The following is a 14,294-nucleotide window of genomic DNA, read 5'->3' on the forward strand; positions in this document are numbered from 1 at the left end:
TAAATTCAATATGTAGCGAATTGCTTAATGCTCACGAGGAAGGAGAGTTCCCGAGGAGGCAGTCAAACCAGGATCCAGCTTGGTAACTGCATGGAGAATTTTAACGGGAAGCTGATTTCTCACATTTTGCCAGTCAGCCCTTCCAGTGAGGGGCTGAGAGAGGAGCTGTGGCTGCAGGACTTTACCGAAGGAGCCCAGTCTTCCTCCCTTCTTCGCCTCCAGAGGCAAGCCGACTTCCTTTCTGATTGCAGAGCCGGGGCCAAGAAGCCAAGGGGCCTAAATGAAGCTCAGAGCCGAGAGACTGTGTGCACAAGGCAGAGCCTCAGGAGCCTTGGGAGCTTTAGGCGGAGGAGGCTTTTATAGCTGCTGCTGGCTGGTGGAATCTGTGCCCTCCCAGGAGGGAGCGGAAGCACGGGTTTGTGGGGAGTCTCCCAAGCTGGTTAGGACAAGAACAAGAAGCACTAGGGAAGTTTGCATGAGTTCAGGTTCAAGACGCCCTCCATCCTAACTCATCTCCAAAGAGTTGATGTGGTCCCGCACCCATTTCTTCTGTGGGTTGGCACACACCTGGCAGTGCCTCTGGGTGCTTCTCCTACAGAGAAGAGGACAGGATGAGACCTGGTCAGCACCCAGACCAGCCAGTTTGGGGGATGAGGCGGACTGAGCCACAACGGCATGAAGACGATGGTACTGGGGTGGGGCATTCTTGGAGCTCCATAAGGTTGGATTTGTAGCTTTTAAGGAAAAGGCTGTTCTCCTCTTCTGTTGGGTCATAGGGCTCCAAACCAAAAGCAGATCTGTGTGCATGTTAACCCCCACACAAACCCATGCAACCTGGAGAGCTAAGGGCACATGGACCCTGAGGAGTCTAGGATCGCGCTGGTCAACCACTAGCTTTCCTCAGCGCATCTCGGTTTCAGACTCTATGCTGGGTGCTCAAGGTACAGAGAAAAAGAGGCGTCTTCTAGGAACTGAGTCACGGTTGACTAAGTGAGAGATAAGAAGTGGTAAAAAAACAAAACAAAACAAAAAAATAAACAAAGGCACGATTTGGCTTTAGATCATACAGTGCCTGGCACAGGGTAGACCCTCAACAAATGAATACATCTATGCATGTGTGCATCAGTGACAGAAGGACGTGAACTTGAGTCTTGATTTCACTACTCGTTAGTGGATTCACCCTGGCCAATCACTTCAGGCCTCTGAATCTAATTTGTTTACCTCTAAAATAGAGATAGAAATAATTCCTACTTTGCACCGTTGTTGTGAGACTCAAATGAGATAGTATTATGGAGGTATGGAAAATACCACACACGTATTGTTATTGGGATGTTATGGGATTCTTCTTTGGGAGGGATCAGAGCCACATGACAAAGGTCCTGGTACTGGGTATCAGTGCCCAGCGAGGTCGAAGGCCCCGAGGTATAGCTGTTGTCAAAGCACTTCTACCAATGAACCCCGCCAGAACGTGGAGGCCTCTGGGAGGGAGAGGCCTTATTTCCACAGGTGTTGATGGTAGGCACTGGAGGTATAAAAGCCTGCAGGGCACGGCCTCAGTCCAGCTGCCTGCCTCGCCTGTTTGCTAGGAGACTGGCTCTATCTGGGGGAGACCGTGGGTGTAGTGAGCGGTGCTGTGCATTAACATGTTCCTTTTGGGCCAGCCCTGTCTACTTGGACCTATCTCCTTTCAGCTTCTTTAGGATGTTTTCCTGCACCTTTATGAGCCTAAAGTTTTTCAGACAAAGTGAGGACTTAGGTCGTCTGGTGAGAATGAGGGTTTCTCGGTTTCTTTTCAGGTTCTATCCTGGATAGTATTTGCTCTCGAAGAAGCTGCCTCCCCTTTTCTGAAACTCAGAGCCACTTGACCATGTCTCTTTCTTCCATTCTAGTGTGCAGAGGAGAGAAAGGGAGCAGATGGAGTATTCTGGGCTCTCATGCCTCCTAGTGTTTGTTTGCTTATTTGGGGTGGTGAGGGAGCTTCAGACCAAGCCCCTGTCCTTGTTCAGCCACGAGGCAGACAGGAAATCCTACAGACTTGATATCCTCTCTCCTCGGCCCCCCTCAGCCTGTGGCCAGGAAACCAAAAGGGCAGGAAACGAATATCTAGAGTGAGGGTTTCTCAGGCCTCCATTTCCTCCTGAAGAACGTGAGACTGAGGAAAAACCCCTCCTGGCTAAGCTAAGCTTCTCTCCCTGCCCCCATTTTGGGGACCCCCTACTTGCCTGACTCCCCTCCTGCCTCTCTTCCTGCCTGTTCTCTTGGGAGCAATCTCCTCCGCCTGCCCCTTGAGAGCAGGTGTTCTCAGAATTGCTGCCCTTTTCTGTTTTTCTCCCAAGTCTCTGGCCCTCGGTCTGGCACAGTGCGGGGGCTTAATGGGTGTTTATTGAATGAGGTAGTGAATGAACTGCATTCACTCATCAAGTTTTACTTGTCACTTCTGTGTATATAATAGTACATTTGGAGAAGGAGGAGGAGGAGAAGTTAACACTTATCAGGCACCAACTGTGTGCCAGGATATATTCCAATTTCGTTTTTCATTTCCTTGTTCTCCCTTTGAGCCAGTGAGGGAAGTACTTCTTTTTCACTCCACTTCGCAGATGAAGAAATGGAGGCTCAGAGAGGTTAACTGCTGGGTCCAAGCTCCTGCCACTGCCAATTCGAACCAAGGTTGACTAGCTCTGGGGCCATTGTTCACCAAGACTCTGCTAAAGATTGCCACTCTCATCTCAGAAGACCCTTTCGTCCTATAAAAGAATGTCCTGTCTCTAGCCCCAACGCTCTTTTCTAGCTACCAACACCTCTTCTCACGCTCCCTGCTGGACATTGCCACAGGGTTTTCGTGCTGGCACTTTGGCTCTTTCCTCTTTAAACAGCTCTTCCTTGAGACTTGCGGGGCGGAGGTGGGGGGGGGGGGTGTCTGTACTTCTCCAGCCGTCTGTGTAGAAACCTAAGTCATTTAACCCCCCTCTCGTCCTTGCTCCTGACCTCACCTCACCTGCCAGGGCTTGCTGACTCCACCTGTGACTTTTTCCTACCCCATCTCTCCTTCCCTTCCCCTTCAGGTCGTTTAGCCTCAAAACTGCTCACATAGATAACTGTACCAGCCTCTTAACTGGGTCTGATCTTTCTAGGCTTTCCCGGTGCCAGCTCATCTCACTCGCTCTAACGCTTTTTTTTCATTGTGCTGATACTTGAGGCCCTCATTGCTTTTCTACATGGGGACGCTGCATCAACCAAAGGAGAGTCCTGGTGACATTCGCTCTGCCTAGTGTACCCAGTCCCTCAGGCTTTTCTCAAACACCTTTTGCAGCCAACTTCCCCTCACCCCCGAGGCTGGATGTGCTCCCTCTCTCCTTTTGTAATTTTTTTTTAGGCAGTGTTACTCCAGTCATTCTGCATCTGTCTTTTCCTTGTATCAGACTGTGAGTCCCATGAGGGCAGGGATTGTGGTTTATTCATCTCTGCCTGCCCATAACAGGTGCTCAGAGAAGGATTTTTTTCTTTTGAAAAATATTTGTTTTCAGAGATAAAATTAGTAGTGCTAAATATTACTATACTTTGAAGGACTCACCAGAACAAAAGGTAATTCTGAATACCTATAGCTTTGCAAGTGTCACAGGAATTTCTGGATTAAAAAAAACTTCAAAGGATGCCTGCGTGGCTCAGTTGGTTAGGTGTCTGCCTTCGGCTCAGGTCACGATCCCAGGGTCCTGGGATCGAGCGCCGCATCGGGCTCCTTGCTCAGTGGGGACCCTGCTTCTCTCTCTGCCTGCTGCTCCCCCTGCTTGTGCTCTCTCTCTCTCTCTCTCACAAATAAATAAAATCTTTAAAAAAATTAAAAAAACTTCGTTATATAGGAAACTTCATGATTACCACATTTTCATTCTTTAAGTCTCTATCATCTTAAATTTCAACCATCATTGTTGACCTTTCTGTAGTAGAAAGAGGAAGCCCCAAAGACAGGCTCTATCCCTCGCTTACTGTGCATCCTTGGGCAAGTCACCAAACCTCTCTGGGTCTCAGGTTCATTATCTGAAACATGAAGAGAATTATGCATACCTGTAAGGGTTGTTATGATGAAATTTAGGGGTAATCCATGTAAGACATTTGATACACAGTAGGCACTTTCTAGGTAGTAGACTTAATTTTTTCAAATATATTAGTTCACATATTTAAAGGAGAATCTCATGTCATTATTTCTTCACCACTTGATAATTTTCTTTTAAATACACTTGACTATAACTAGGGCTCTGGCCTCTGACCTCTTCCCCTTAGATCCTCTGAGGTTGTAAGTGGATTCAATTGGGTGTGGGATATGGGGGAATGTGGGGTTCTTAGTTGGAGAGAGATGACTGTGTTGATCTTTTCTCCATGCAGGAGCATTGTAGGTCACGTTACAGTAAAAGTCATACTCGTAAAGATCAGAGACCTGACCCAGTTTGACTGAGTGGGGAGAACTGCCCCGGGAGCCCCTGTCTAATCTACGTGATAGCAGGTGGGGGGGGTCTGAAGCTACAGAAGGAGGGACTATGGCTAATTGAGCAGCTGGAAGATGGGTAGGAGTGGATAGGGTGCCCTCTTAGAGGGCTCCTGTGGGGGGCTGGCTCTGGGACAAGAGGTGTCCCTTCCTCACTCCCCCTGCCCCCATTAGAAGGTCCACAGGGCTGGGACTCACAGGACGGCTGGCATGGAGCACTTGCTGCTGGTGTAGAAATACTGCTGGATGTGGGTGAAGGGCAGTCGGCGGGAGATGTAGGCAAAGCAGCAGGGTGTGGTGTCCGAGGAGAAAACCAGGAGACCCCCGTATTCATTGCTATTGCACACGGGGTATTGTGCTGCGTACGTTACCTTGGATAGACGCTTATCCTCCTTTAGCTGAAACTGAAGCTCAGAGAGGTAAAGTCACTTGGCCGTGGACACACAGTAGCAGAGTGGGGGATTCCAACAGAGGATTGAGACGATCTCTGCAATCCTTCATCTAATCCTCGAGTCTTGCTTGTATCCTTCCCTCTATACCATAACCCTTTGCCTTTGGCTCTACGGATATTCTGGGCTTCCTCCTAGCTCGTCTTGGGCCCCTTGCCCTTATTCTTGCCCTCCCGGAATCCTCAATGGATTCAGAACTTTGTTTCTTTGAGACCTACAGTGGGTTGGGGGAGGCTTCCAAAACTCAGACTTCATGGCTCAGCCTCAACCCTCAAGAGGGGCCTGAAGATGTGTATTGCATCCTGGGAGACTCTGGCTGAGGCATGATAAGGGCTCTGAACAGAGAAGGACTCTTTGTTGCTCAGTTAATTCAGGATGACCCTGGAAAGTGTCAGTTGCCACTTCCCAGTAAAGTAGGAGTGTTAAAAGCCAGATAGAACTGAGTTTGAACACCAGTGTCCCTATACTCCCTGTGTGACCTCCGGCAAGTTACTTAACTCTGCTCTGTTAAGTCAAGCTCAGCAACTCTAAGAGTAGTGGCAAGTATTAATTGACATGGTACATGCAGAGCAGTCAGCATAATACTTGATACACACTAGGCTTTTAAAAATCCTCTCCCAGGGCACCTGGGTGGCTCAGTTGGTTAAGCGTCCCACTGTGGATTTCAGCTCAGGTCATGATCTCCGGGTGGTGGGATCGAGCCCTGAGTCAGGCTCCTTGCTCAGTGGGAGTCGGCTGGAGATTTTCTCTTTCCCTCTCTCTCTCCACCCCCCCCCCACTCTCTCTCTCTCTCTCTCCCAAATATATCTTAAGAAAAATTAAAATAAAAAAAATTAAAATCCTCTCCCAAGCCCCACTTCTTCCATCTATGAAATGGGGAGAATATGACTGTCCCAAACTTAGAAGTTTCTTAGGAACCCTACTGGTGATAGGCATAAGTTAGCTGTGTTTCAAGGTCAGTTCAAGGCTGCCTCTGCCTGCTAATATCCCCAGCATCAGTCCTCACTCAGGACCTGGAGGGCTTGGGTGTACATCTTGAGGACAGAAAACTTGAGCAGAGAGGGTCCCTGCCATGAAGTGGCTCCAGGGACAGCTGGACATCTGGGTAAAGCAATATCTAGAAATATAAATCACTGGGTTCCGACAGCATAAATGCTGCAGCTGGAAAGGAGGGCAAAGTCTGGGCCAGTGTGAGGGTCTGGCCCCAGGCGGCGGTGGTCAGCACCTGACTTACATGGGGAGGCAGAGGCAGGAGCGCAGATGGCGACGGTGGCCAGGAGGATTGCAAAGGTAGCTGCGGAGACCTTCATGGTACCTGCGGGTGGAGGCTCCGGGAGAGCCACCTGCTGTCTTGGGATCCTCTGCAGGGATCCTCTGCTGCCGAGAGGCTGGCCCTTTATAGTCAGGCCAATAGCAGGGGCGCCCCCCAAGGGGAGTTTCCAAAACAGCAGCCACGGACTGCTTGATATCATAAGTGAAATTGCACAAAACGGAAAAGAAAACTGAAATAGCCTCCGGAAATTTGAGTCTCTTTCTCTCTCTCTCTCCTCCTCACCGCCTCTGGTCCAGAGTGAGCTCATTGGTTCCTTCTTTGCCCTCCAGAAGAGCTAATATAGGCACTGGTGGTGGAAAACCTCCTCCTCTGATGGCATCTTCAACTTCGTCTTCTGGGGCAGGGGTGCTCATGAGAGGTCAGGATGCTGCTTCCCTGGGGGCAGAGGAGGGCAGTTAGGATGGATTAGAAATAAACCCAGTGTTTATTTGGTTGCTTTCAATGTTCTTGCTCGTGCATTACAGATCTGTATTTCCCCTCTCATCCATGGAAGGGAGGGTTCTCTGACATATAGCCCCCAAAGGAGGTGAGAACACCCACCCGATGGTACCAACCACTATTCTAAAGGTTTTTTTTTTTTTTAAGATTTTATTTATTTATTTGAGAGAGAGAGAATGAGAGACAGCACGAGAGGAAAGAGGGTCAGAGGGAGAAGCAGACTCCCTGCTGAGCAGGGAGCCCAACGTGGGACTTGATCCCGGGACTCCAGGATCATGACCTGAGCCGAAGGCAGTTGCTTAACCACCTGAGCCACCCAGGCGCCCCACTATTCTAAAGGTTTTACAAGCCAAGTCATTTACTGTTATTATGTTCATCCCCCCCCCATTTTACAGATGAGGAAATTCAGTAAACGCTGGGATCCCCTCTCCTTTCTCAAATCTTCTTGGATACAAAAGTTACAGAATTTGAAAGCTGCAGAGGACCCTAGGAATCATTTCTTCCATGTCCTTCAATTGCAGAGGAGGAAACTGAGGCCCAGAGAGCAGAAATGACTTGCTAAGAACACACAGCAAATGAACGATGGGATCAGAACCTGGGTGCCCTGGTTCCTGCTTCAGTGCCCTGTCCACTCAGTACTACCTACCATGAAAATGTTCGTGGTTGGGGACATCCGTGAACTGAACCCATGTGGGGTCTTGATTAGAGACAAGTTCCTTACTCCATTCCAATGACTTGGGTTCAGTAAATCTTCATCCATTCCTTTTGTTGTTGTTGTTGTTAAAGATTTATTTATTTATTTTTGAGAGAGCAAGCGAGCATGAGCTAGGGGGGAGGGGGGAGAGGGGGCAGAGGGAGAAGCAGACTCCTCGCAGAGCAGGGAGCCCGAGGCGGGGCTCCATCCCAGGACCCTGGGTCATGACCTGAGCCGAAGGCAGATGCCTAACCAACTGAGCCACCCAGGCGCCCTCTTCATCCATTCCAATTCGGATAATTCAGAATAGTGACAGTTTGGCCTGGGCTGGGCTGGACTGAGGCTGAAATCTGAATTATCTAAGAGAAAATTGTCTATGGACAGTGACAAGAGCAAACACATTTAAAAAGAAGAGTAACTTTAAAAAAATCTTCTACCACGAATATTTTCTTGCTAGCTCTTGTGACAAACGTAACTTGGGGGCTGAGGGTGACTGAATGACCTAGAATGGGAAGACCTCTCGTTTCTCCTCACAGGGACTTTGAGGAAGGGTGGTTATTCTTATTTCACAGAAGAGGTCATTAAGATCCTCAGAGTCATGTGGCTGATCAGTGGGATTGAACCGAAGTGCTTCTGATGACCAGGCTCAAGTCTTTTCCACTGAGTCACATCAGTCAGGCAGTTAGCCGTCACTGTGTCCTGTCTAGGTGCCGGTGGCTGTTCTAAGCCTGTCCTTGGAAGACTCTCCTCCCTGCCTCATGACTCATTCACCCATTTACAATAGAAACGCAATTTTGAAAACCATGGCCATCTCATTTAAAGAAACACATGGAAGCACTTTTGAAACATTCACCTATCCACACAAAAATGGTCTGCCTGTTTTAATTGTTCCCCTCACACAGTCAGTCCCCTTAGTTACCAAACATGTGGGAGGCCGTGTAGCCTGGTGGCCAAGAGCAGGGGCTTTGGTGTTTTTCCTGTTTATTAGACAGCCTTTGGCCAGATACTTAATCTCTCTGGCTTTAGTTCCCTCATCTCTAAATCAGGGGTAATAATAATGGTCCTCCCCACAGCTGTTGAGACAGTTAAGTTCCTATGAATGTGTTCGTGTGCCTAATGCATGTTAAGTACTTAATAACGTTAGCTATTGTTATCATGTTATTATAATGGCAGTCCCTTTAGGGATATTCTCTACTTAGGCTTTTCAGCAGTCTAGATCAGACTGCCAATTAATATGGATTAGTGAGCTTTATCACAAAAAGTGTTTGTTTTTAAGCAGACGGGTCGGTTAAGGTGTAGGGTAAGCGACTTGCTGAGGTCGCATAGCCCACAGTGGTAGAGCTCGACCTTGAACCCAAGTCTGTCTGGGTTCATAGACTTCCTACCACACCGCATCATTTCTAGAGAAATCCTGAAACTTCTGCTAAGATTCAGTTTGTCCATGTGAGCTCTATTTCTGTTTCCTTTCTCTGATCTCAGTTTCCCTCTTTGAGGAAGAAAGCAAAGTATTTTCCTAGATACCAAATATGCTGAGTTGGGACACTAGCTGAGGTAAGAAGTGAGATGGACCAACATGATCCTCATCCTTAAACCCTTTCTGCTGTGTGTGTGTGTGTGTGTGTGTGTGTGTGTGTGTGTGTGTGTGTAGGCGGTAGTGGGAATGGGGTGTAGGTAGGATGGTGGTGTTGCTGAGCAGGAGTAGGCAACGAGTATAGGCAACAGGAGTATATTTCGTCCCTTTTGGTGATTCCAGTGGATTTTGGGAACCAGAGAGAGGGTAGACCCTAACTGTAATTCCATTTCTACCCCTCATTACCTCCTGTGCAAAATCCGGTCCGGACTCATGGAATCAGTATATTCTCTGGTTTTAAGGTACTGATTCCATGAGGAAATCAAAGTGCAGGTTCGATGAATGACAACTATCCTTATGATTCACCCAGCGTTTTATGTCCCTGAAAATGAGGGATGCCTGTCTGTGTGACCCACGCACGGATGGTTGAAAGAATCAAGGAGAGTAATGACTGTGGACGTGCTTAGGGGACTGTAAGGTGAGGTACGAACATCAAGAAGCCCTCTCTGCCCTTCCCCCACCTCCCGCCAGTGCGTTTGGTCTACACCCACTCAGTCCTTGTTCACCTGCAAACTATTCCTGTGAATTGCTGTGAGCCAGGTACTGTTGTAGGTGCTGCGGATGCCATGGTGAGCAAGTCAACCACCTGCCCCCTGGAGCATGCGCTTGTGTGTGTGTGTGCATGTGGTGGGCGGAGAACTGGACGGTAACAAGTAAAAATATGCTTCATTGTGAGTCACCTTTGCACTGGTCTTGTCTTAACTACCTGGAAAAAATAACAATGTCCTATGGTTTTTCTTTTCCAGTTGCTTTTTGTATTCTCCCCCTGCTTTCCACCAAAATCTTGGACACGATAGATGCTGAATTCATGCTGGTTTAATCTGAATAACTTTTTTTTAAAAAAGATTTTATTTATTTATTTGACAGAGAGACACAGCAAGAGAGGGAACACAGGCAGAGGGAGTGGGAGAGGGAGAACAGGCTTCCCGCGGAGCAGGGAGCCCGATGCGGGGCTCGATCCCAGGACCCTGGCATCATGACCCGAGCCGAAGGCAGACTCTTAACGACTGAGTCACCCAGGTGCCCCTAATCTGAATAACTTCTTACAGCATCTTGAGTAAGTACATGGGCTCTTTAGAGTCGGACTCCTAGGTTAGCACATGGCTCTGTTACTTATCAGTGCCAACCTGAGCAGATTGCTCACCTTCTCTGGGCCTCAGTTTTGTCTGTGAAGTGAGAGATTGCTTCCAACCCATTTTGGACAATGGAGCCCTTGAAGAATCTGACGAGAGCTGTGAACGCTTTCCACAAACACTTGGAGGCCCACATAGACACATGTAATTTTGTGTCAATGAGGTTCACAGACCCAGCAGGCTCATTGACAGGCCTCTTGAGTCCACAGGGCTGGTTGTCATCAGCACCCCCTCCTCCTGGATGTGAGTACATTCCTCGCTAGAGCTAGACACACTCTTTCCAGCCTAGCTCAGGCCCTCCCTTGCCCTCCTGGCCCAGTCTCCCTTTTCCTCTTTCGTTCCTTCCCTGAGCTCAGCTGGCTGCCTGCCCAGCCTCACACTGTGATGTTAGGAAACCAAAGGCCGGCAAAGAAAGCGAAACCTCATTCCCTCTGAGTTCCAAAGCTTTGCTCAGACCCGGAGTTCCCCTCACGATCGTGTGGGGAACAGCTTTGTTTTTTCTGGCTGCTTTAAAAAAAAAAAAAAATGTCCAAAGCAGGGAAAGTCCCTCCATTCTCTAGGAATGCCAGTCTGGGCCCCAAGAGAAGCCTGAGGCAAAGCTGTTCCTCCTGAGGAGCCTTGATTTTCTCCACCTGCAAATTGGAGAGCTGCTCTCTGGCTGCGTCCCTCCTCTGTCCTCGTTTACAAATATAAGTATTTCTCCCAGGAGCCAGCTAGCTGGTCTCTCACCCCTGTGTCCACAGGGCCCTGCCTGGGGTAGGTGCTCTAGCAGTGCTGTTGGAGGGTCTGAAGGGGTAGCAACATGGAGGAATTGCCCAGCTGGAGGCAGGATTCAAACCCCTATCCGGATAGGACTCTTTCTGCTGCACCTTGTCTTTCCTTTTGGTCTGGTTTGTTCTTTCTCTGCCATTCTATCCTGCGCCTCTGCGTGCACCCCCCACATGCACCTCCTGTGCATTTCACCAGGTCAGGGGGACTAACTGTGACAACTGCTTTATAGTTTCAACCACATTCGGGCTGGAAGGCTGCAGCTCGGCCTGCCCCCACGCTTCTCACCTTCACCACACGGGACAGTCAGCTGTGTACACCCGCTTGTTTTCTGCAGCCTGTGGTGTGTTTGTTGATACGCTCACCGCCTCAGGTTACTGGAGGAGCCCGCCACAAGATGCCTTGGGGATGGGGCAGCCCTGGGAGTGGGGCCCGGGGAGAAGCATCCGTTCTTACAGATTTGCTGAGTTGACAGCCGATCTCAGATGCACTCCTCCTGATACTTTGGAGTCTGTTTTTTGTTTTTGTTTCCCCCAGCATGTTTGCCAGAAGCAGCCCTTTTCTTTGCTCCTACTTCCAGAACATAACCGCCCCCTCCTCTGAAACAAATAATGCAATATATGTTAAGAAAAAAAAAGAAGAAGATAGCAGGAGGGGAAGAATGAAGGGGGCGAAATCGGAGAGGGAGACGAACCATGAGAGATGATGGACTCTGAAAAACAAACTGAGGGTTCTAGAGGGGAGGGGGGTGGGGGGATGGGTTGGCCTGGTGATGGGTATTAAAGAGGGCATGTTCTGCGTGGAGCACTGGGTGTTATACACAAACAGTGAATCATGGGACAGTACATCAAAAACTAATGATGTAATGTATGGTGATTAACATAACAATAAAAAATTTTAAAAAGGCAGTCGACTGCCCAACACCATTCCCTGCACAAACAGAGGCAGGGATAACAGTTCCTTCCCTTTCTTCCTCCAGGGCTTCTCTACTCCATGTCTTCTTCCCCGCCCCCGCACTCCTGAGTGGGGTGTTCATCTCAGCTCCATGTTAAGGATCATGGGGACGGGTGAACCGATTTTAGGGGCAACAGGACACCTATCCTGTTGCCCGTGGGGGAGTTGACCGTGTTTTCCATTAGCTGTTAGGCACCGTGCTGGACACGTTAGGCATTATTTCACTTATTAGGAAGAAAACATGTAGAAAACGGTGATGACTCAGGCCTGCCCTAAGCTTTCCCACCCTCTGTGTCTCGGACTTCAGAGACTCGGCCTCCATGCTCTGTCCTTCACTGGATTTGTCTCTCGCTCCAAGCTTGGCTGTGGAGTGACATATGGTCCCTCCTTTTCCCTTCCTGGCTGTGCCCGCAGCCAGCATGCAGACCCTTTTACAAAGAGTTTCACAGACAGGCTTACAAAGGAAGTGACACAAGTTTCAGAATCTTACAGGACTCTTGTGGTTGTGGTCTGGATTCTGCCCCTCTTTTGAGCTGGCCTTGGGAAGCCCCTCCTTGCCCTGCATCCATTCTCAGGGATGGGGGTCCCCAGTCTCTTGCTTCTCCTCTATGCTGCTTCCCCAAACCCCTCCACCGACCCCCCTCAGCACAGAGGTCTGCAGAACATTCAGGTTACAGTAGGGGCCTCAGAACTTCCTGAGGCATTGACATTTTTGAGGACCTTCAGCCTGGGTGAGGAAGTCCCCTTGGGGAATTTCATCAAAATGGAATTTGGAAATTCTGCACCTTAGTCATTCCTCATAGAGGCAGCTTTCATGAGGCAGTGAAAACAGCAAGGGACTGGGAATTAGGACCCGAGTTTTAGTCCCAGCCCAGCCTAAAACCTAGTTGTACGATTTTAGGGAATCATTTTCCCTTTGTGGGCCTCAGTTTCCTAATCTAGGAAATGGAGGCATGACAGTATTTCTGAAGGCTTTTCAGTCAAAAGATGCAAGACTAAAGGAGGATATTTGGGGATAGGTGTCCTGTTGTCCCTAAAATCGGCTCACATCACTCCCCCTGCAGGCGAGGTTGAAGGGTCATCATGCCTCCTCTCCCATCCTTCCAAGGCCTGGGACTCAACACTTAGTTCATCAAGTCCTTCCCCAGGCAGTGCTGCATTTATCCACATGCTCACCTCTACCCTTTTACTCCTCCACGTTCTCATCTCCTTCCGTTCCTCCACCCATCCACCCATCTCTTCATCCACTCATTCATCTCTGCAACTGTGCCGTTTAAAAGTCATTGTTAAGTGCAGAAGACAACTTTGGCTCATGTAAGCAGGAAGGTAATATACTGGGGGTACGATTGAGTAGCTTGTAGAATGGATAGAGCATTGGAGAGCCTGACTTGGAAAAAGAGTAGTAAGAAACCAGAAAAGCTCTGGGTGTTTGGGCAGCAGGTGCTACCTGACAATCTCATCAGGGTACCACTTCTGAAATAAACATACTCCAGCCATTCTTCCTATCCACATCCCCGTCTACTAAGGATTCCTAGTCCTAGGGGAGAGAGGATGTCAAGGTGATATTTGGAAGGGGTAATGGATGCTGTGTAGAAAAATAAAAACATAAATAATCAAAGAAACAAATTCAACCAATACTCCATCCACCCATTCACCCATCCATCCACCGACCCATCTGTCCTTTCAGCCAACAGAGCAATGCACCTTTGTGGAGCACCCGTCATATTCCCCAGGCCGTCCAGACACTTAGATATAGTGCAAATCTGCCCATCAGAAACACCCCAAGAGTCTCCTTAAAAGGATGTATCTATGGAGCCGGAACAAAGATGAGAATCCAGGGAAAGGAATTCATGTATATCCATGCATTGCAGGGTCCCAGACCACATTGCTAGGGGACACAGTGACTCGTTCTGGATGTGGGCAGATAAGGGATGGTTTTTGCAGGTGCTTCATCTGCCAGGAGGTTGCTTATCATGGGGGCAGAATAGTCTGTGGCCAGATTAGACACCAGAAAGCCTGGGTCTGCCTCTAGTCTCTGCTCCTCCAGAGCAGTAGGCAAGTCCTACCCCCTCTTCCTTATCTCTGAAATGGGAGGAATGAATGTAAGAATCCCTGCCTTGCTGAACCCAGAGAACTATGAGTAAATATGAGGTAAAATGAGTAAATAGATGTGGAGGTAAAATGAGTTAATAGATGTGAAGGTTCTTTCTAAGTACAGAGGCGGAGTACTGTTTTCACCATGCTTGCTTCTATTTCCAGAGTGACTGATGATACCACCCTCGACTCATGTGTGACTCTCACTTCCGTCATGCCCTCGCTGTCCACCACCAAGCAGGAACCATGGAGAGGGTCTGTTGAGTTTTTCAGTTCCTTAGGCTGGTAGATGAATGTCCACCCCAGAGAAGTAGAAGATCAAGG

General features: G+C 48.8%; 1 protein-coding gene across 1 annotated transcript; it reads right to left on the bottom strand.

The window, feature by feature from the left end:
• Positions 1-504: 504 nt before the first annotated feature.
• Positions 505-6,236, bottom strand: CCL5 (C-C motif chemokine ligand 5). Its single transcript, XM_025851037.1, has 3 exons — positions 6,163-6,236; positions 4,676-4,789; positions 505-592 (listed from the first exon to the last, which is right to left on the bottom strand). Exons 1-3 carry the CDS (start codon positions 6,234-6,236, stop codon positions 505-507), a joined length of 276 nt encoding a protein of 91 aa, XP_025706822.1.
• Positions 6,237-14,294: the final 8,058 nt, after the last annotated feature.

The sequence above is a fragment of the Callorhinus ursinus genome, unplaced genomic scaffold, assembly GCF_003265705.2.
Source record: "Callorhinus ursinus isolate GAN/ISIS: 27379988/994484 unplaced genomic scaffold, GSC_fseal_2.0 scaffold34, whole genome shotgun sequence".
Classification (NCBI taxonomy): domain Eukaryota; kingdom Metazoa; phylum Chordata; class Mammalia; order Carnivora; family Otariidae; genus Callorhinus; species Callorhinus ursinus.

What these genes read in the sequence shown, in the direction of transcription:
- CCL5 (XM_025851037.1), bottom strand. Translation starts at nt 6,236, where the DNA reads ATGAAGGTCTCCGCAGCTACCTTTGCAATCCTCCTGGCCACCGTCGCC. An exon ending in GCTCCTGCCTCTGCCTCCCC is followed by an intron (nt 4,790 to 6,162) that starts ATGTAAGTCAGG and finishes GGGTCTCCTGGT; the next exon opens with TTTCTCCTCGGACACCACAC. An exon ending in TGCTCCATGCCAGCCGTCCT is followed by an intron (nt 593 to 4,675) that starts GTGAGTCCCAGC and finishes TCTTCTCTGTAG; the next exon opens with GAGAAGCACCCAGAGGCACT.